Source organism: Lampetra fluviatilis, chromosome 4, assembly GCF_964198595.1.
Source record: "Lampetra fluviatilis chromosome 4, kcLamFluv1.1, whole genome shotgun sequence".
In the NCBI taxonomy this organism is placed as follows: Eukaryota; Metazoa; Chordata; class Hyperoartia; order Petromyzontiformes; family Petromyzontidae; genus Lampetra; species Lampetra fluviatilis.
Window position 1 is genome coordinate 27,227,508 of NC_136278.1, and position 21,395 is coordinate 27,248,902.

General features: G+C 40.2%; 1 protein-coding gene across 1 annotated transcript in view; it reads right to left on the bottom strand.

Annotated features, from left to right (window-relative positions):
* LOC144931345 (gamma-2-syntrophin-like) overlaps window positions 1-14,970 on the bottom strand; it is a 145,578-nt gene extending 130,608 nt beyond the window's left edge. The window contains exons 1-2 of the mRNA XM_078855147.1: window positions 14,827-14,970; window positions 14,059-14,119 (exon numbers count right to left, since the gene is read on the bottom strand). Coding sequence (XP_078711273.1) covers window positions 14,059-14,073 — 15 coding nt within the window. The 5' untranslated portion in view covers window positions 14,074-14,119; window positions 14,827-14,970. The remainder of the gene's footprint in view (window positions 1-14,058; window positions 14,120-14,826) is intronic.
* Between the last annotated feature and the right edge of the window lie 6,425 nt (window positions 14,971-21,395).

The following is a 21,395-nucleotide window of genomic DNA, read 5'->3' on the forward strand; positions in this document are numbered from 1 at the left end:
GAAGGGAAATAATAAAATAATAAAAATCAAACATAATAAAATACAATTCTCACGACGTTTCGGCCACAACGCAAGCAGCCGTCCTCAGGTGAAGAACAGGTCTGTCGGAAAGACAGCGTCTTAAACAATGGGCCGTTCATTCAGACGCTGTCTTTACGACAGTCACGAAAGCTTTAAATCGAAACGTGCTCTGATAATATATGCATTGTCTTTGAAACTGATTGGCTTGCACCAGAGACAGCCTTCGTTGTATGGCCTTGTCTCACTACCAGTGTTGGACCAGGGAACGCCAGCAGGCGAACAGTGGAAAGGCCACGCAAGTATCAAAGTAATAATAGCTCAGGTTCATCAAATTTGGTAAAACATGTTTGTTTGCGTGCTTGCTACAAGTACGTGTGGCTTGTGCAGACTTGATGCCTTGCAACATGAATCTATTCGGTGTTTGTACATCTTAACTCCTGCTTTATTGCTTGAAAGGGTAATGTATAGGCTTATCAAATGCTTATTCACAAGAAAAGTGTGATGCAGTCAGTCCGCAGTGGAGCTTCAGACACAGAAGCTTTAAACAGAGCCATGATGTCAGCAGCAGAGCAATAGGTGATTCCTAATTATTGGGTTTTTTTTTGGCAAATGAGTGACAACATGACAATGGTATGAATGATTTCCCACGAGGGACATGTGCGTGGTGAGACCAGCCCAACCGTGAACCCCCCCCACCCCCAACCTGACCATGCACATATCATTGAGCACCGTCGGTACTACTTTGTATTTCCTGAAGCAGTATCTTTACTTGAGATATAGAGGAGAGAAAAAAAAGAATAATCGAGCAATCAATAACTGCACGTAAGATTGTCTGAACGTTGCGTGAAAGAACACGTGGAACAGCTTTGGATGAGACTTTATTGGCAGGCTGGCTCAGCATTGATGAAGGTTTGCAAACAGGCTTCAACTAGCATGAGTTTTTTTTTAAACATCTGCATTGACCACGCATTAACACAAGCTCTTGCTGATTACGAGAGAAGAATACTGATGAGGTACACTAAAAATATTACGCTGCTTGTTATTTTCAGATAAAGTGATTATCATAATTAGCATGTTTTTTATTTAAAGCTTTCGTGACTGCAGGGATTCATATTCTTGGTTCTTTCGGTAAAGTCACGTAGAAGGGAAATAATAAAATAATAAAAATATAAAACAATAAAATTCTCACGACGTTTCGATTGCAACATAAGCAATCATCATCAGGTGTGAAAACCACAGCTTGTGTTGCAATCAAAACGTCGTGCGATTTTTTGAAATATTTTTATTATTTTATTGTTTACCTTCTACGTGACTTTACCGAAAGAACCAAGAATATAATTAGCATTATTGCTATCTACGATATTATTGTAAAATTGCGTTGCATATTAGCATGTGAACATTGGCTTGGTCAGTACCTAGTCATATCCTTGCACAGAAATTCTTAGCATTGTTCTTAAATACTGTTCGTAGAAAACAAGTGCAGTGCTTTATATTTACCTCCGATTAGCATGGTTGCCAACGTATGGCGAAAAATAAGTTCACCATAGATACGTATACACATTTGTTCGTGCCTAGTTATGTTTGTCTATTTGTACTCATCATCATCATCATCAACAGCCATGATCTATTCACATTTTTATAAAAGGCTTTGCCAAGCTGTTGCCATCTCTCACCCTCTTACGTGCTCTGTATGCGAGCTGATTTCATTTATCCGTTTCCACAGTGGACTCAGTCTCTCTTCTCTGCTTTGGCTGACAATCCTTTTGTTCGTGACGACCACCAGCCATCATCTGTTCTCGTGATATGACTCTTGTCCAAGCTCACTTACTTTTCTTTAGTCAAACGTATTTATCGGCCCCTTGCCTATGTTCTCTCACGCATCACTTAATTTCCCTGCCTCTTGGTGCAAGTCCATCAGTGCACATTTTTTCGAGTACTTTATAATTGTTTAGCTTCTCAATAAACCGTGTGTATCTTGTCCATATGTCCAAGCAGTTAATTTACACCGAGAAAAAAATGTATTTCAATTGTTGCGTTGCATTTCAATATTAGTTTTTCAAAATCACTGTGACCTGGGCAAAGACCCCGGGGCCGGCCCAGGACCACGCTGCTGGCGGTGGGACGACGTCACTCGGCTGGGCTGGGAACGCCTGGGAATTCCCCAGGAAGAACTAGAGTCTGTGTATAGTAGTGTATAGAGCAGTGTATAGTGTAGTGTATAGTGTAGTCTAGTAGTGTATAGTGTAGTAATGTATAGTGTAGTAGTGTATAGTAGTGTATAGTGTAGTAGTGTATAGTATAGTGTATAGTCTAGTAGTGTATAGTGTAGTGTATAGTGTAGTCTAGTAGTGTATAGTGTAGTGTATAGTCTAGTAGTGTATAGTCGTGTATAGTGTAGTGTATAGTGTAGTGTAGTAGTGTATAGTGTATAATAGTGTATAGTGTAGTAGTGTATAGTGTGTAATAGTATATAGTGTGTAATAGTGTATGGTGTGTAGTAGTGTATAGTGTGTAATAGTGTATAGTGTGTAATAGTGTATAGTGTGTAGTAATGTATTGTGTGTAGTCGTGTATAGTGGTGTAGTGTATATCAGTGTAGTGTATAGCAGTATATAGTGTAGTGTATAGTAGTCTAGTGTATAGTAGTGTACTCTTTGGTTTTTTCAGTAAAGTCACGTTGGTAAAAAATTAAATGAAAAAACAACTAAATTAAATCACGACGTTTCGGAGCCAACACAAGCTTCCGTCTTCAGGTGGAACCGTCACAGCAAATTACTGTATCAAGTGAAGAGACCTCTAAGAGACACGACCTAGCATTTACCGTTATAAAACTTGTTCATGTGTAGTTCCCTAGTAATTACCCTGTAATCGGGTAATTTGTATGGGGTAAGGGTAAAAGGTAGGGTAAAGGTAGGCTCGTTGCTTTTTACCTTTTACCTTACCTGCTAAAGGGTAAAAGGTAGGGTAGAGTGATTGTATTGTGGTAAGGTAAAAGGTAGGCTAAAGGTAGGCTCGTTGTTTTAACCTTTTAACTTTTACCTTACCTTGCCGAGGCCTAGCTGCGGCTACGTCTGGAGCTGCAGCTGAGGCTTTGTGATGCAGATTGCGGAAGTAGATCAGCAAGCTAGGATTAAGCCGCCTTTTGTTATCTAGAATATAGTAGTGTAGTAATGTATAGTGTGTAGTAGTGTATAATGTATTAATGTATAGTGTGTAGTAGTGTATAGTGTAGTAATGTATAGTGTGTAGTAGTGTAATATGTAGTAATGTATAGTGTGTAGTAGTGTATCGTGTGTAGTAGTGTATAGTGTGTAGTAGTGTTTAGTGTAGTAGGGCATAGTGTAGTAATGTATAGTGTATAGTAGTGTATCGTTTGTAGTAGTGTATAGTGTGTAGTAGTGTATAGTGTAGTAATGTATAGTGTGTAGTAGTGTATAATGTAGTAATGTATAGTGTGTAGTAGTGTATAGCAGAGGTGGGACAAAGTCATTGTTATGCAAGTCCAAGTCGAGTCGCAAGTCATCAAATTCATGACTCGAGTCTGACTCGAGTCCAAGTCACATGACTCGAGTCCACATCTCATAGGTGGGACAAAGTCATTGTTATGCAAGTCCAAGTCGAGTCGCAAGTCATCAAAATCATGACTCGAGTCTGACTCGAGTCCAAGTTACATGACTCGAGTCCACACCTCTGGTGTATAGTGTGTAGTAATGTATAGTGTGTAGTAGTGTATAATGTAGTCATGTATAGTGTGTAGTAGTGTATATCTTCTTGGTTCTTTCGGTAAAGTCACGTAGAAGGGAAATAATAAAATTATAAAAAAATTAAACATAATAAAATAATATAATAATAATATGATGTTTTATTATTATTTTATTATTTCCCTTCTAAGTGACTTTATCGAAAGAACCAAGAAGATGAATCCCTGCAGTCACGAAAGCTTTAAATCGAAATTTAATAGTGTATAGTGTAGTAATGTATAGTGTGTATCGTGTGTAGTAGTGTATAGTGTAGTAGTGTATAGTGTAGTGAATACTGTAGTAGTGTATAGTGTAGTGTATAGTGTAGTAGTGCTGAGTCTGTCGCCAGGGAAAGGAATGTCTGCACCGCCACTACTCAACACGCTGCTGTAGTGTATAGTGTAGTGTATAGTGTAGTAGTGTATAGTGTAGTGTATAGTGTAGTAGTGTATAGTGTAATGTATAGTGTAGTGTATAGTGTAGTGTATAGCGTAGTGTATAGTGTAGTAGTGCTGAGTCTGTCGCCAGGGAAAGGGATGTCTGCACCGCCACTACTCAACACGCTGCCGCCAGGACAATCGGACTGAGAAACATACGAACTCTGACCTGCTTTTGTCCACCGAGTTATTTCATCATTGTGATCCTGCTCCGGTATCCATGCACTCGTGCATTCTGTGGTTGTGTCATTTTGACAGATATGTTTCAACGTTTAGCAGCCTTATTGTACGTGACTATGGCGAATTTCGTTCAGGATTATTGTCTTGACCTCCTCTTCTAAGCTGTGTTTATTATTGTTACGTCATAATTTTCTGTTTTTCATTGCCATTGATTGTCGTCATGACTGCATCGTCAGCACATCTGGTGATTCAGTCATGAAAAAAATTAACCCGTAAATACAACGTTTTTCACTATAAATCCTTTATATGCATGGCATCGGTTTTATTTTATTATTCATTTCTGTTTTTCTTGAGTAAGAGTTTCATTTTTATCACATTGGTATTTTAAATTAAATATGAAAAAAAAAAATTCCTAGAAAGTGGAAAATTTTGGAATTTTTTTTTTACGAAAATAAATTGTCACGCACAACGAGTCTGTGTGCAAAATGTCAGCTCGATTGGATCACGGGAAGTGGGTTAAAAAACGACCGAAAGATTTGCACGGTCGTAAGCACGCAAGCAAGCAAGCAAGTGAACTTAATATAAAGGATTTAATGATTGCCGTTCATATTTACAATCCACTTTTCAGAAAAAAAATTCTAACGTTGCTGTGAATAACTTTGGGGAAGGCGTCTCTCTATTGCTTATTACCATTTAATATTACGTTGCTATTTATTTTAATGTAATCTTATTGTAGTTGTTTCAGTCTTCCAAGTTAGCATATCCTTGTTTTAATATCGGCCTAGGTTTATGAGAGGTTGGATGACCGCATCAACTTCTTCCGATTGAAACGCTTTTTCATACTCTGCAACTGATAGGCATAATGGTAAAGGAAATTCATTTGATTCTTCTGGAATCTGATAGTATGCATGTGATCAATGGTCGAGAAAGCTTTCCTAAAATGAAATGCCCCAAATGACGCAATGATGTTTCAATTACTATTCTGTTCAAAAAGGGTGATAAAACTTACTTCAAGGGTTATACATCCATTACTCTCTTATCGTACAATATAAGTTGTTCCCGCACCTCCGATTAGCATGGTTGGCTACGTACAATGCGACAGATATTCAAGATACATGCACAAACACACATTTGGCAAGATTATTGGGAACAGAATAATAGAACATTTATAGAGACAAACCAACCACATGAGCACGCTGGGTTGAGGGAAGGTTTCTCTATCATTTACCACATCCTGTACACACTAGAGATACGATTCTGGAAAATACAAATGCTTGTATTATGTGCACCAACTTCTATCCAATATTGGAACCATGTCTAATTTCAATCTGAACAAAAAATTTGAAAGCATAGAAAACCATTATTGATGCCTGTCACCTGAGAGTCATAATTAAGTAACATAAATCGTAATAATAATAATAATAAACATTGTCAGTGCACACAGTTTTGAAATTAATATGACATCAAAAGAACAATCTTAATTTTGGAGCTTTCGTGACTGCAGGAATTATTCTTTGGTTCTTTCGGTTAAGTGACGTCTAAAGATAAAATAATAATATGCTATTAATTTATTATTTTATCTTTAGACGTGACTTAACCGTAAGAACCAAAGAATCAAAAGAACATCTTGATATGTGGAGGGTCGTTTAATGAATTTAACCTCCGCAGAACAACTCTGAAGCAACAACATATAACAAACACATTTCACGTTGCATGCCAACTTTAATACGTGTAAATTATCATTCAAACAATCATATAATGTTAATTTGGAGCTTTCGTGTCTGCAGGAATTATTCTTTGGTTCTTTCGGAAAAGTCACGTATAAAGATAAAATAATACATTAAGTATTTAATTTAATTTATTATTTTTTCTTCATGGTTCTTTCGGTAAAGTCACGTATAAAGATAAAATAATTAATTAAGTATTTAATTTAACTTATTATTTTATCTTTATACGTGACTTTACCGAAAGAACCAAAGAATAATCATATAATGTGCACTGAATTAGTGTTCTTTCATTGCAATACTTGGCTTGACGCTATACTCGAATAATTGTGTAATGGGCCAAAGTTTTATCAGTTGCCCTATTACAGGGGTCAGCATTGGCATATTGGATGGCTCGAGTGCTACATTACATATGAGGTTTATACACTGTGCGCTACGCCAGTGTTGAATAAAATCAAAGTGATTTCCCGGCTCACGTGAGTATTGCGGTTGTGCTCACCCCCCTGTTTAAAGCACTGAGCCAGTGGGGGGAATTCCACATTACTGTGGCAAGGGAGCATCTCTCTTTTGCATAACCACTGTTGTCTTCTCCGCAAAGTGGTACTTATTTTATTGACCCCCAAGCGGGATGATGGGTTCAGTCAACCCCCAAACCAGGCATTGAAGTCGCAACTGTCTGTCTGTGAGCCGCTCGCTCAACCTACTCGTCACAGCCACCAGGCCGGAGTGAATGTGTTGAATGCCCAAAGGACATTTACTTTTTTGACCATGCACAAAGGTACGAGAGTGCACATTAAGTATTCAGCATGCACAATAAATCAGCACAACTATTGAGTGATAAGCTCGCCATGCAGCTGGTAGCCACAATGAACAGCATTGTGGAGAGTACTCTGCATGCAGTCACGGTCAACGTGGTTTTTACATCATGTTTGATTGGATTTACGGATTCTAATTTTCAGTCATTGTCAGAAATAATGTTCATGCTAAAGACCATAGTTACTGGTCCTGTGGTCCACAATTACTCGAGCATTTGATGTTCAGTGAGCAGTTTATTTTAGTGTTGGGATCCTATAATGTGAATTTTTGTTACAAAATTGGCCAGGACATTGTGTGCAGATGTGTCTCACTGATGTTAAAGTTATATATTTTCATCCTGGACGATGCTGTTTTATTCCCACCATGCTGTGAGTACTACTACTATTTACATAATGGGATCTCCTTTGCCAGTACCAAAATATGATAATAGGGTTTTCCACTTTTTTCTGGCAACAAAACCGGTGTTAAGATGTTAAACCACCAAACTGAAACCTTTTACAAGGAATCATGTGTGCATTAACCACAATACTTCAGAAAACAAACAAAAAAGCATACTCTGATAATATATGCATTGTCCTTGAAACTGATTGGTCCACACCAGAGACAGCTTTATTTTGAGCCTCGTCTCAAACGGTGTTAGCCTTTTTGCGTCCTCTGGCCTAACACCGTTTGAGACGAGGCACAACAATCGCTGTCTCTGGTGTGGACCAATCAGTTTCGTGGACAATGCATAAATTATCAGAGTAAGTTTTTTGTTTGCATTATGACCACAAGCATTGTGGTCAATGCAGACACGATTCCTTGTAAAAGGTTTCAGTTTGGTGTTTTAACATCTTAACACCTGTTTTGTTGCCAGAAAAAAGGGGGAAAACCTATTATCATACTACTATTTAGTTTAGGACTCCATGTGCAAAAAATGTTGAATAGGGGCATGGTGATAAATGTTTGCAATCCTGCACTTTGGAGGCGAGGGATGGTAGATGACAATATTATAGAACTCCCAAACCTACTGAGCTGTGACAGATGTCCATTGGAAAGCAGTACACAACATGCATTAAATCCATCTGCATGGGTGTTCTCTGGGCACTGCAGTTTCGTCAACATGTCAAACACTAACTGATGGAATTCTCAAGCATCCCAATGCAGGACCTTCCAGACTCAATGAGACGTTACTGGATAAACAAAGGCCTCGTAACCAATGATATCTAGTGGAATGGAAGATGACAGCCCTCACTTGGCCCCCTCTGTTCAGTGAGAATTCACGACAAACGCCACCGACGCGCCGGCCAAACATCGTTCTTCGGTCTTCCGGCCTCCAGAGCAACAGCACAGACGATGAGAATTAGAATAGAGTATTTATACTATGAGACATCTCCTTTACCAGTGGCAATATATAGTAGTAGGTTTTTACCCTTTAAACTGGTACAAAACTGGTAAAGGAGGTCTCATATTGTAAATACTTACCCTGAGCTCTCAATACTCTGATAGTGTACTGTTTTTGAGTTGTACGCCTTTTGGCGTCATCTGGTCCAACACCAATGGAGACTAGGCTCTAAGGAAAGCCGTCTCGGGTGTGGACCAATCAACTTCAAGGACAGTGCATATCATTATCATCATCAGCGTTGTTTCTTTTTGTTTGCATTTTGACTGCTTGTGTTGCGGTTATTGCAAACATGATATGCACTGTCCTTGAAGTTGATTGGTCCACACCCGAGACAGCTTTCCTTAGAGCCTAGTCTCCATTGGTGTTGTACCAGATGACGCCAAAAGGCGTACAACTCAAAGACAGTGCACTATCAGAGTATTGAGAGCTAGGGGTAAGCATTTACTATGAGACCTCCTTTACCAGTTTTGTACCAGTTTAAAGGGTAAAAACCTACTACTATAGAATAGAGTAATTAATTATTCATTATCCCAACCGATGCCACTGATCCTCGAGGAGTGGTGAAGCCGTGGCCAGTGCAACACGCTTTAAACCCTGTGACCTTCATTTTACTCCCAACGACAACGAAGATCTTTCTCCTCCACTCCCTTCACCAACCTGCAATGATCAGCATGGTGAAGCAGGGGCGGTTTCTTCATTAGGGCGATTGGGCGACGCACCACCAATGTCATTCAACCACAGAGTCACGCTAGCCGTCACTGTGCCTCTGGATATAGTCCAATCAGCGTCATGTCACGTTCTGTGGAGTACCGCCTCTTTTTGGGCGATTTCTCTCCGGCTGAGAATCGCCCCGAGTGGCCCCATAGACTTACATTCAAAGATGTTTTTTTTCGAACTGCGGGCGCTGCAATGCATTCTCTATGGCTTCCGGGAGGGCTCGCACTAACGTGCTTACGTCATCATACGTAAGCACATTTCAGTCAACAATATTATTTGTTGCCACCTAGTGGAATCTTTAATAAAAGAAACTGAGTGGATTGTAATAATATTGAGTATAGAAACAAACAAGATGTATTGTAATAGTCACTTTATTTTTCATTAATATTAAAGAAGTGACGTTGCCTTTACATGCTTAAGCTGTTAATTTATCCATTGCATGGGTGGACCTTATCCTTATCAATCATCCAGACATTTGCCCCCCCTGAGAGATTTTGCAGAAGCCGCCACTGTGGTGAAGTATAGTCAAAACATCCCCCAAGACCAACAACAGCATGGAGGGGCCTTAATCCATCAGGGTTATTGGCAAATAGCTGTAACTTATCATTATTACAACTGATCATCTCGTATGATAAGCTACCTTGAACGTATGACCATGCTAGCACACCACCCATTGCCTCAGATGTGAAAGAATTAAAAGGCAAGGACATCTCCTGACTCACCACCATCGGTGCATTAAAAATGCACAATCTAGACCAGGGGTCGGGAACCTTTTTGCCTGGGAGAGCCATAAAAGCCAAATATTTCTAAATATATTTCATTGAGAGCCATATAGTATTTTTAACGTATAATAAATTAAATATGTTTACTTTTAATGCGACTTCTGGTGCTGCATGGTTTTGCTGATGGCCTTGTAGTCTGGTTCATACGTGGTGAGGTTGAGCTTCATGCAGGCGTGACCCGTGACATTTATTTAAGTATTTTAAAATCAGTTGCAAACTGATTTTTTATTTTTTATTTTTTCAACTCAAAATTGTCTGGGAGCCATATGCCGTCACTGGAAGAGCCATATATGGCTCGCGAGCCATATGTTCCCAACCGCTGATCTAGACCAAGCCTCACGTGACACAGAAATGAGTAGAGATTGTCTGTCCCGCTCAGCAGCTGTTGCATACAATATTCTGTGCTGTAAAAAAAGCTATAATCTTGCTTTGCAACGACATGACAATCTCCTGTGTGGTGTGACATTGCCATGATCTCACTGCCCCCACATGCCGTATGGAAACAATAGCTGCCACTGCAAAGACGCACACTGCAAAATACCCATTGTAATAGAGAAGTCGTGAATGTTGCGTGGAAGTGTCGTGACTGGGAGCACAATGGGACGTTTTGACACTTGACATGCGCAGTGGTATACATTGAGCAAAATGTGTTGAGAAAAAAATGAGTGCTGGTAGGCAAGTATAACATGCATTATTAATACACCACGTATGAAAACCAATAGCATAGAGAATAAGTCCTTTGAAGTGAGCTTTCAAGAAAACAGATGTAAAATGATTGGGCTGAGCTGAGCGCAAAGAGTGATTCTTCCTTCATAGACCATCCACAAGTAATCCTGTCGCAACACGCAAATCAATGGGATTCTCACCGCTTTCCACCTCTCCTGCCCCCAGGTTCAATAGTGTATCCGTACTATCTCTCGGGCAATTGAATTCAAACAATGATCTGTCACTTTTTTATGCAAGCACCGACCTCGGTTTCTGCCCTCAATCGATAGACAGAACTGATTCTCATCAAATATTAAATGTACAGCCTTACAATGTTTGTACTCGGAAGCAATGGTTATTTAAACGAGGGCTATCACAAAACATTACTTGGATGAAAAGTGCACATTGGGTTATTGCAAGTTGTGTTTTATTCTGTATTCTTGCAACACATATTGTAATTTTCTCATAGTGTGACTTCAGACTAATTTGGTTATGGTCAAAGCCCAATTAATAACGTTATTTCAAGTGACACAGTTCAGGAGATAAAACATTAATTTACAAATAACTTTCGCAACATCAATATCATTAAAGTGTCGGCCAGCGTTGAAGCCACTCGAAGTTTTACAAGGTTTGATTTAAAATGTGTATCATTAGCACCTTTTTTCTGATTCTAATGCCAAACTAATTCTGGTGTGCCTACTGAAGTAGAAACTGTGTTTGTGTGTGATGCAATTTTCCTCTCTGGCTTGATTGTACGTGATTTCTGCATTCACAAGGGCGAATGTGTACATACTACAGTTGTCAGGGAGATGCACGTGCATGATAATATAGGAATAACAGAAGCAAAATGAACTTGAGCTGAGTGTAAACTGGCTGATCATTGTTTTTGGGGGGCATTGCTGTGGCATACCCGTGTGTTCTGGCACGGGAACTGGGTAACCTGTTAGATGGTGCTGCAGGGCACGTCTGTGAGCACGATGATGCAGATTAATTTCCCTGTCAGTGATATCGGATCTAAGAAGTTGCCATGACTATCCTCTGCTCCGGCACTTGATACTCTAAATGATGGATATTTCATTCTCATTCACGTCACCTAGGATAGAGAAAATATCATTCACTCCGTCATTTTGCAAAGCACGCTAGAATTTCAAATGCACTCATGTTCCGTCCGTAAGTTTCTCCAAATACTCGGTTAAATGTTCCCAAAGAGTTTAAAGTAATGTGTCTTTTCTTGCCAGTCGGATGAACTGACTCACACACTGACATTAAAGCAACAGAGTAACTCAACGTGAATATGAGAACTCTCATGTCACATTCAGAAAGATGTTTATTGTTGGATGGTATGTTTTTTTATATCTGATCAGAATAAGTTTATTGATGTACTCTAGAGCAAATTTCAAGTTAATACGTTGCATATATGCAATGAAATCAAATCAATTGTACTTATTCTAACCTCTACAATTATTCAAAACGTTATTTACATGTATAATTATCCAAACGTGTTTTTGTGCAATGTTGCTGATAGGCGATTGCCATTACAAAAATGAGGGATGGTGCCATCACGAGATTTGCAATCCACCTGTTCAATTTCCAGGCTTGCCAGTTCAAACAATATGCGAGTTTCTTAAATCCTGCCTTGATCTACTCAGACTACCTCTCATAAGACATCTGACCCATGTGGAAGAGGAGGTCAACAACACCCTCTCGAAGTGCTCCTTAGTGTTATCTCGAGTGAGCAAGTAATTGTAAGGCTGCACATTTATCTTTGCCTGATAGAAAAAGAGCACTCACTTTTCCCAAGAAGTTTAAAAGATAATGCCATCATTGTTTCTCAAATAAATCACGCAGTATAGCCTCAAACCACAACACATGCATACACATAGGTGGGGTTTTTTTTATTGTAGGCCATGCAATTAGACCTAGAATGAAAATGTTTATATTCACACTTCATAAATACACAGTTTCATATTTTTAACATTGCATTGTACCTTGCATTTAAATTTGTACAAAATATTCAATAAAACGTACTCAAGTGTGAAAATGATAGTGGCAAAAGGCTGTTTTTTTTGCGATATCCACCTCTCAGCAAACTTTTGGATTCCTGTAATTATTATACTATTTCCCCCCACGTGCTTTGCTTTAACTGCGTTATATGTTGGGATTGAAATGCCTTCTTATATTAATAACAAATTGTAGCACTCTCTGCTTCCACAATTGTAATTGTGGAAATGTCAAGTAGATACAAGAGGACATCAAACAATGAAGCTCAATAGCATGGTCTGCCTAATGGAAAATACATTGTTAGTAACGCATCTGCCATGAGCACATCCTGCATCTCTCGCATTCCATCTCTGCTCATTGCTGCAACTAGTAATTTGTGTTTGCCTTCTGTACCCAACGATGCATCGCATGTTCCACAGGAAGAGATGGCTTTCTCAAAGCAGAATATCGCCCTGTTTGCACGGCTTAGAATTTCCTTTCGTCAATTTGTTAGCGGTGGTTAAAACATATTTATTAGTGACTGCATAAAACACATTTTTAAATGGTCTCCAATAATATTCGTTGTAAATCAGAAACAAAAAAACGACGACCGAATCAGATTGCAGCAAATTGTTTGCCGAGTAAACGCAATAGGATCTACTACGTGCCTGGCTTGACATTGGCAAGCAAAGAAAATAAGTGAAGGCTGAAAGGTGAAAGAGCCTTAACATTTGGCAACATGGGTGTACTACAATTCACAGCTCCAATGCGCATCAACGCCCCTTGCCCTGTGCTAATCAACGGGTGGCTGAGCACACACTGTAATGCATGTCTAATATGCACTAATCACAATCGTGTTAATTGTCACGCCTTGTGGAGAATTACAACTAATGTACGACAATGGGATGCATGCAGCCAATAGACATGACTAATTAGATGTGTTCACTTAAGTGTATAATTAATTCCAATGAAAACGCAGGGCTTCCTGACAGCGAGAGGTGTGGGTTTATAGCGATCAAAGGTAGCCTTTTATACTCATTGTGAACGTTTGAGTAGTTTGTTGTAGGGTCAATATTTGGCCAAATGTAATTGCACCGGTAATGCGTGTTATGCAGTCAAGCTTTTAAGTTGATTCAGCTCCCTGTTAACTTAGTGCACGTTGGATATGTCCGAATGATAGCACTATTTTAGCTTGATTTTGTTTTCTCCAACAGCTTCTACAAGTGCAAGACACAAATAGAAGCACATGCGTGCTCAAACAGTGTATGCATTAACATAGTCCACGCAATGAAATGCATTGGCATTCAAAGAGCAGACTCATTTGATACAGCGTCAGATGTGTCAAATGCCAATTCGATGGTAGAAATCAGATGAAAGCACTGGCATTCGACTACGTCCACGACATACGTAAGAAAACAAATTCAGGTTTAATTAATTCTGTCCGAAACATCTTCAGTAATCAATATTAAAAACAGAATCACCATGTAAGTTCAATACTACAAGCGTGAAATTCAATCAAAGCGTGCATTCGAGAAAAAGTGAGTGAGAGAGAGAGAATTTTTTTTTACTTACAGACAGAGCCATCATACTAAATCCATCAGGTTGAGGGGAGTTCTGTTTCCGTTAGCAAATTCTGTAAAAGCCAGCAGAGAAGCCGTCTTTGTCAATCACTTGACCAACACAACACTCTCTCTCTTTTCCAAGCCATTCTTACGAGAGGAAGAACACAACAGAGGAAGCCTGCTTCACGAAAGAACAAAAAAAGATCGCATTGCAAAGATTATAGTCATGTTGCATGAAGCTGTCTGTCAAAATATGATATCTCCCAAACATCGGGTGTATTTGACAATGGAATGCAAATTCACAATAAGTTTGGCTTGTGTGACCTATTTCACTTACTTAAGGTTACACATTATATGCGTGATATTCCGACGGCATTGTGTAATGATTGAATTCTGCAAATAAACACACTCAACGTGGCATTTCTGAGGCATCGTAATCACCGTAACAAGCCCCGCTACACGCATGCTAGGAAATCACATTTTTTATTTTTTTGAAAATCAGCATTTCAACAGTTACAAGAGTACCACCGATTATATTGCACATGCATGATAGCCGTTTATAACGGCACTACATTCACCTGAAGCATTTGGTAAACCCATGATAGGACAAATACACATCTACTCATTAAAAAAAATTGTCTCGTTAGTCTGCAACAAAATAAAGCCGTCCATTTAGCACGCTCGTGTTTGCTCATTGGTAGTTCTTCATAGCGTCCACAAACAAACGCGGAGTGCAAATGCAATAAGCGTTAGAAAACGAACGAGAGAATCGCCTTACCCGAGCGTGCTGCTGCTTGCTTTTGAGGCTGCGCGTGTAAAGTTCCCTCTCAATAATTAGCAGTGTTTTGGGGTTTCCCAGGCCATGAACACACTTGCCGCGGCTAACAAATTATAGATTCGTGGAGCTGTTTTGCAACACACCCCCCCCCTCCTCTCCTCTCTCCCGCCCGCCCGCCCGCCTCTCTCCTCCACACACAACGCAACCCTCGCTGGAATTGTGGTAGCGAGTGGAGCGTCCGTGTCAATGCTGCTGCTGCTACTGCTGCTGCTGTTCCGAGGCAAAGCAGGCGGAGTCGAGGTGCGGTGCGGTGCGGCTTCAGACTTGCAGCACGCAGCACGGAATGCGCCCGTGACTGACCGAGAGCTCGGAGCGCGCAAGCGTGCGTGTGATGGGACGAGTCACCGGCGGGCCGAGCGCTGAATTTACTCATTCCAGTACTAAATTGATCCCCCTCAGCGACCCCTTGAGGGAGGGGCAAGCATGGGAGAGGTAGGATTGGGGGGTGGGTGGTGGTATTGGAAAGACCGGCTGTGTGTGGAGCGACGCCGACGGAACGAACGCGCGGTGTGACTGTGTTGGCCGGTTAGGGCTGTTCTCTGCGTTAAAGCCATTTCTAATCATCACGGATGCAAGGTGCTATGGTCCATAATGTTGGATATCTTTTATTTCATTGGGACGGCGAGTCCCGGGTAGCTGTGGAATTGTATTTTAATGCCGTGATCGTTCTGGAATGCAGGACAGAGAATCCTATTTGCATTCAAATTCAATTACCCGGTGCAACGCAATTTGAAATAAATTTCATTTAGAAATTTGCTCTTTGGAATGATTGGAAGGGAATGAAAGGGTTTTTAACGTATTAGAATTAGCCAGGGTTAAAATGACTGTATGTTGGGAATATATACCTATGCATTTTATTTCCTGCTTAGAAATCGTGATTATAATCATCATAACAAATGCACTGCTGAAGACCTCCCTAAGCTATAACCCTTCAAAATAGTACTTGTTTATGTGCTCCAAATATACATGGCTCAGAGACTGTGGGCAAATGCACGAACAATTAATTGGAAACATTGAAACTGATTTTTTTTAGTATGATTATACAGTATACAATTTCCATACATTAATACTTTAATCACATTACTAAATTACATATATTCGTTTTATATTTAACTCTTCTGATGCAAATGGTTTTTCAGCCACACAATTGTGCATCATTAAAGAAAAGATGTACACGTTTATTAAACCGTCAAACCGATTAGCACTGTTGGCTATGTACGGTGCAAAAGACGTTGAACATACACACATTAAACATTTACGAGAAAATTTGTGACCCAGTAAAACAGACGCCCAAAACGGTTCACGTAACACACGTGTCGATTTATTATGATATTATTCTAAATGGGATTCATTTAATTGCCTTGTGTCTACCTCTTAAACGAATTTAACTTGATCTTGTCAGAAAAGTAATCGAAGCACATTTAATAACCATAAACGAACACCACAATGACTGCCATTATAAAATAGTAGTTTCCACCCTTTATTAATCCACTGCGATATGAAGGTCTTATCATGCCTTATTAGTTGTGGGAGTTATTTGACCATTCTTCACCAAACTAGTCAATGCGGATTGATAAAGGGGACCCAAGACTAATACACATATTAGTTAACAGATGTTAACCATGATCAAACATCTTTCTCGGATTGATGGGCTTGTAACACAGTGCACTAACCACTGCTCCACCACGATCACTCAGTAACCGCAATAATGATATCCAGTCCAAAGAAAGATGAAATGAAGACATTCTTTGATTCCTCCTGCCCTACCCACACAAGCACTGTCCTCTTGAGTGGCACGGAGGTCAGAAGGCTGAACGAGCACCACTTCGATCCTATGTTCATATCTGGGCAACCACACATTATCACCCGGGATTATCACATGGAGGGAGTTGACGATCTGAGCCTGATCACCAATACATACACACACACAGCTACTGTATATAACAAATATTTTTGCGCTTAAATTGGCTAATTTTCAGCCTCGAGATTTTACACATTCCTGCGGAGGGAGCTGGTAGGGACGTTGGGTTGCTCGGTCAATGGCCAGGGTCAACGGCGGCGTGGTGTATTCCGCAAATATGCCCGACTGTGAGGGCGGGCACAAGCCGGCGTGAGTAGGTTAGACGTTGAGTTTTATAAGGGCACCACGGGGTGACCAGCCCCTTCCCACCCAGCCCCACCCCTCCCACCCCCCACCCAGCCCCACCCTCCCCACCCAGCCCCTCCCCACCCTCCCCACCCAGCCCCTCTCCACCCTCCCTTCCCCACCCAGCCCCTCACCACCCTCCCCACCCAGCCCCTCTCTCCCCACCCAACCCCCCCTGCACGACGGACGGACACAATAATCCCCTGTGGGCTGGTGTAACCAGGAGGTTCCTACCAGTACAAAACATCTCGTTGTCATGCAACAGTCTCATAGCAAGGCTTGTGTGACAGTATGCCCCCTGCCGTGGAAATGATAACAAGGTAACTTTTAATATATATGTTTAAATCGCGGCTGTGGTCATTCTCTGTTACTGCTTTGTGAGATTCCTGAATGGATGCTTTATTGTATGACGTCATGCAGATGGCATAAACTTAATGTATTGTGGAATTAAAAAAAAACGTTTCTGTCACTCAGCGACTGATCACGTCTTCTGTGTTGTATCCTGTGTCTACAAGTTATAGCTTTTTCTTCTCTGCAAAAATAATCCACTCTCATCTCTTGCTTCAATATAAAATAAACACCTGTCCGTTTCCTATTGTGGATTATTGATTGTGGTAATCCTCCCTTTACACGAACTGCATGCCTCATATAATGCAGAGTACTGTCTGATCCACAATCCAGTGGTGGTGATGGCAGCACATTAGGAGCCCTAAGCAAAATATATTTTCATGATCCCCCTCCATTTTCAATTTATAAAATCCTCGTGAGTTGACAGAAGATATATGGAAAAACAATAGAGACGTAGTGAGGTTAGAAATGTCGCGAGAAATATAAATGAAGTGAGACGAGCAAACAGAGGTGAAGACGATAGTTAAGATTTGTTGACGTTAATGTTAATTAGCTTGTTATGTTTATTGCGATTAAAAATTTGAATTGTCATTTTATGCACTTCTGGTTTGTCCATTAATTCGGGGCCTTCCGAGTTGCTTGGCCATCTGCGTTTGTTGCTTAATTTACGAATGCCAAACGCAGCCAATGGCACAATTTGTTTTGAGCCTCTGCTCCGTAATCCTGAGGTTGCAGGTGTTGAGTTCCTGCAGGTTGATTTGAACAGGTATAGCATTTCCAGCTGTATCCCAGTGGGCTCTCATTACTACAGTATTTCAATATTGTGTGTGTGTGTGTGATGAATGCTGGCAGTTAGCAAGAGGTCTCGGGTGGGCTTCACTCAATTACCGGCCCAATGAGGTCCTCTTGTGCCCAGGACATGCAAACCTGGAGCCTGGTGTTCTGTGTAAGCGCTGGGTGGGCTGCAATTAACCCAGTGCTAACCCAAGCATCTTAAATTCGAAACGTAACCTGAAATTGTGCAGGTCATATGGACGTGCGAGATTTTTTAAATATTTTATATTAATGCATGTCCCTCGAATATTTATTATTGAATTGTAGTCTTGCTTTCATTGTATGTGTAGCTTTGAGCAGACGTGAGTCCGTGAGAGTTTTTTTCCATTTAATACTGTGCTTGCTCGTGTATGCGTACGTGTATTTGTGCGCATATGTGGTGTTAAGCACTTGTTTGAAAATGTGTTGATGGAAGCCCTTGGGTTGCAGAAAAACAATGTTGCCACAATGTCCAGTGGGCCTTCCATCAATTGCTGGTTTTTTAACAATACAATTTTCACCTTGAAACTCCCTTATATTGCAGCATTTCCAAAAATCACATAGTTATACATGCTGTATTAGTGATGGTATATATCATTTTGACTCTTAGTACTTACTATATTATATGCAGCCCTACACTTTCTTGATCATGCTACCGCTGGTGTAAGGGCTTATATCAGAGGAGGCTTTGAAGAGCACCTCTAGAGCGTGTTTTGGCCTACTCTTCAACTTTGAATAAATGTCTTGGAAGAGATAAGAGTAACCACATTTTAACACAACACCCCCCCCCCTTTTCCGTTTGAACAGAAAAGGAATTGGGGCGGGGGGGATTAAGAACTTTCCCATCATTTCAACTGCCCTGCCAAGATACTGAACCGGTATAGTGTGCGAACCATCATTACCCCGTGGCATTATCTCGAGCACAGTTATTTTAATTTGGAGTTCTCAGTATGTGACCTCATTACGTAAACTTGTCTGATGATGATGATGAGATGAAAAAATAGATCACTGAATTTATTATCAAAGCTGCAATTGTTTTTCATCAGTACCAATAATTAATATCTCCAAATTGCTTTTCACGTTTTTATAAAAGTGAGGTTGTTAAACCATACATCCCATCACTTACTCTAATTAAACCTGTGTACTTATATATAATTTTGTCAAGCAGCTATCTTGTCAAAATACTTACAGATTCAATGTGCAATATTCACAAGAAAGAATAGGATTGCAATCTCCTTACTTCTATAGAACATAATTAGACATTTTACGTGACAAATTTAGCATGCAAATTGGAAATAATATCAGGATACACTGCAACCAGCAAAATGTGAAAATGTTACTGAATTTCACATGAAACTATAACAAACAACTAACTCAAAAATGATAATTGTTTTTTTACCCTTCTATCTGGCAACAAAACTGACACCTTTTTACAAGGAGTCATGTTTGCATAGACCACAATACCTGCAGTCATAATGCAAACAAAAAACACAACTCTGATAATGTATGCACTGTCCTTGAAGTTGATTGGTCCACACCCGAGACAGCTTTCCTTAGAGCCTAGTCTCACATGGGTTGGACCAGATGACGCCAAAAGGCGCACAACTCAAAGACAATGCACCATCAAGGACAGTGCACATTATCAGAGTTGTGTTTTTTGTTTGCATTATGACTGCAGGTATTGTGGTCTATGTAAACATGACTCCTTGTAAAAAGGTGTCAGTTTTGTGGCCAGATAGAAGGGTAAAAAACAATTATCATATGTTTACTGGCAAATGAGGTTCCAATAGTGTAAATAACTCAAAAATGTTAACGGTGGCAAACATTAATAAGATACTTCATCCAAGCAGCCGCCATAGGAGGCCTTAATCCAGCAGTGGATTGAGAGTGGGCGGTGAATTAAAATAGTTTATTGTAATTTACTTTTAAAAACGATAGGTCGGCAAGTACCACTTTCATTCCTCTTTATGCATATCAGTTTCATATCTCGTTTCTTACATTTGGCTCTTCCACCATGGGCTCTACATTGTATGCATATTACAAAATAAATTAATTTTAGAAAATTACATACAGATGCTACTATGGTATAATGGTTAACACACGAGACGAGACATTTTTATTTTTATTTTACCAGGTAAGGCCCACTGAGCTGTATCACTCTTTTTTCAGAAGCGACCCGGTCACAATAGATAACTCAACGAAGTTGCTTATCGTGTGGGAATTTATAGTAGCCAAATACTCTAAACGCATGTTGAATCTAAATGTGGAGGGAAATATCGGAGGACCCAGAGAAAAATCCACCCGCGGGCAGAACATGCAAACTGCTAATGTGCAGACGCTTGGGTCGGGATCGAACCCATGCACTCCTGCAGAACAGTCGAGATTGTTAAGATCTTGCCACCGTGGTGCCAAAACAAAAGTTACCATTTCAATTTCCCACAACTGCAGTTGAAATAATAGGCAGGGTTTTAAGGCCCCCCCCCGCCCCACTGGCTCTGTTCATCTAGCTTTATAAATGGGTACACCACAGTTAATCGATCGGCAAGTTACGTCTGGTGTGATAAAGTCAGAGAGTGCTTCTTTAAGACATCCGTCCAGCGTGGTGTGCCATCAGCAATGGCATGAGCAAGCATTTGGTGGGCTGCACCATTAGCTGTACCACCTTTTACGATGCAGTATTAACATTCTAAAGTGAAAATTCGATTTGAAGCTTTCGTGACTGCAGGGATTCATCTTCTTGGTTCTTTCGGTAAAGTCACGTAGAAGGGAAATAATAAAATAATAAAAATAAAACGTAATAAAATAATTCTCACGACGTTTCGGCCACAACGCAAGCAGCCGTCCGTCGGAAAGACAGCGTCTGAATGGCCATTATTTCCCTTCTACGTGACTTTACCGAAAGAACCAAGAAGACATTATAAAGTGATAGTGTTGCCCAGGTTACTTACCACATCACAAGACATGCAGATGTAATTGCAAATGGTGAGACTACGCTTTTTCTGCCAACAGTTGGCCCAAACTGCAAAGACAGCGGGAGAAAGAGATGGTGCGAGCTACCAGCACTCTTGGTGAGCGTTTCTTTAAAAAGATTACCACCGGTTTAACTAAATACATAACAGAATAGATTATAATTCAACGTTAATTTGAATGCTAAATTAACAGATTAGACGGATCTTGCCAATGCCCATATGGTGACAGCGTG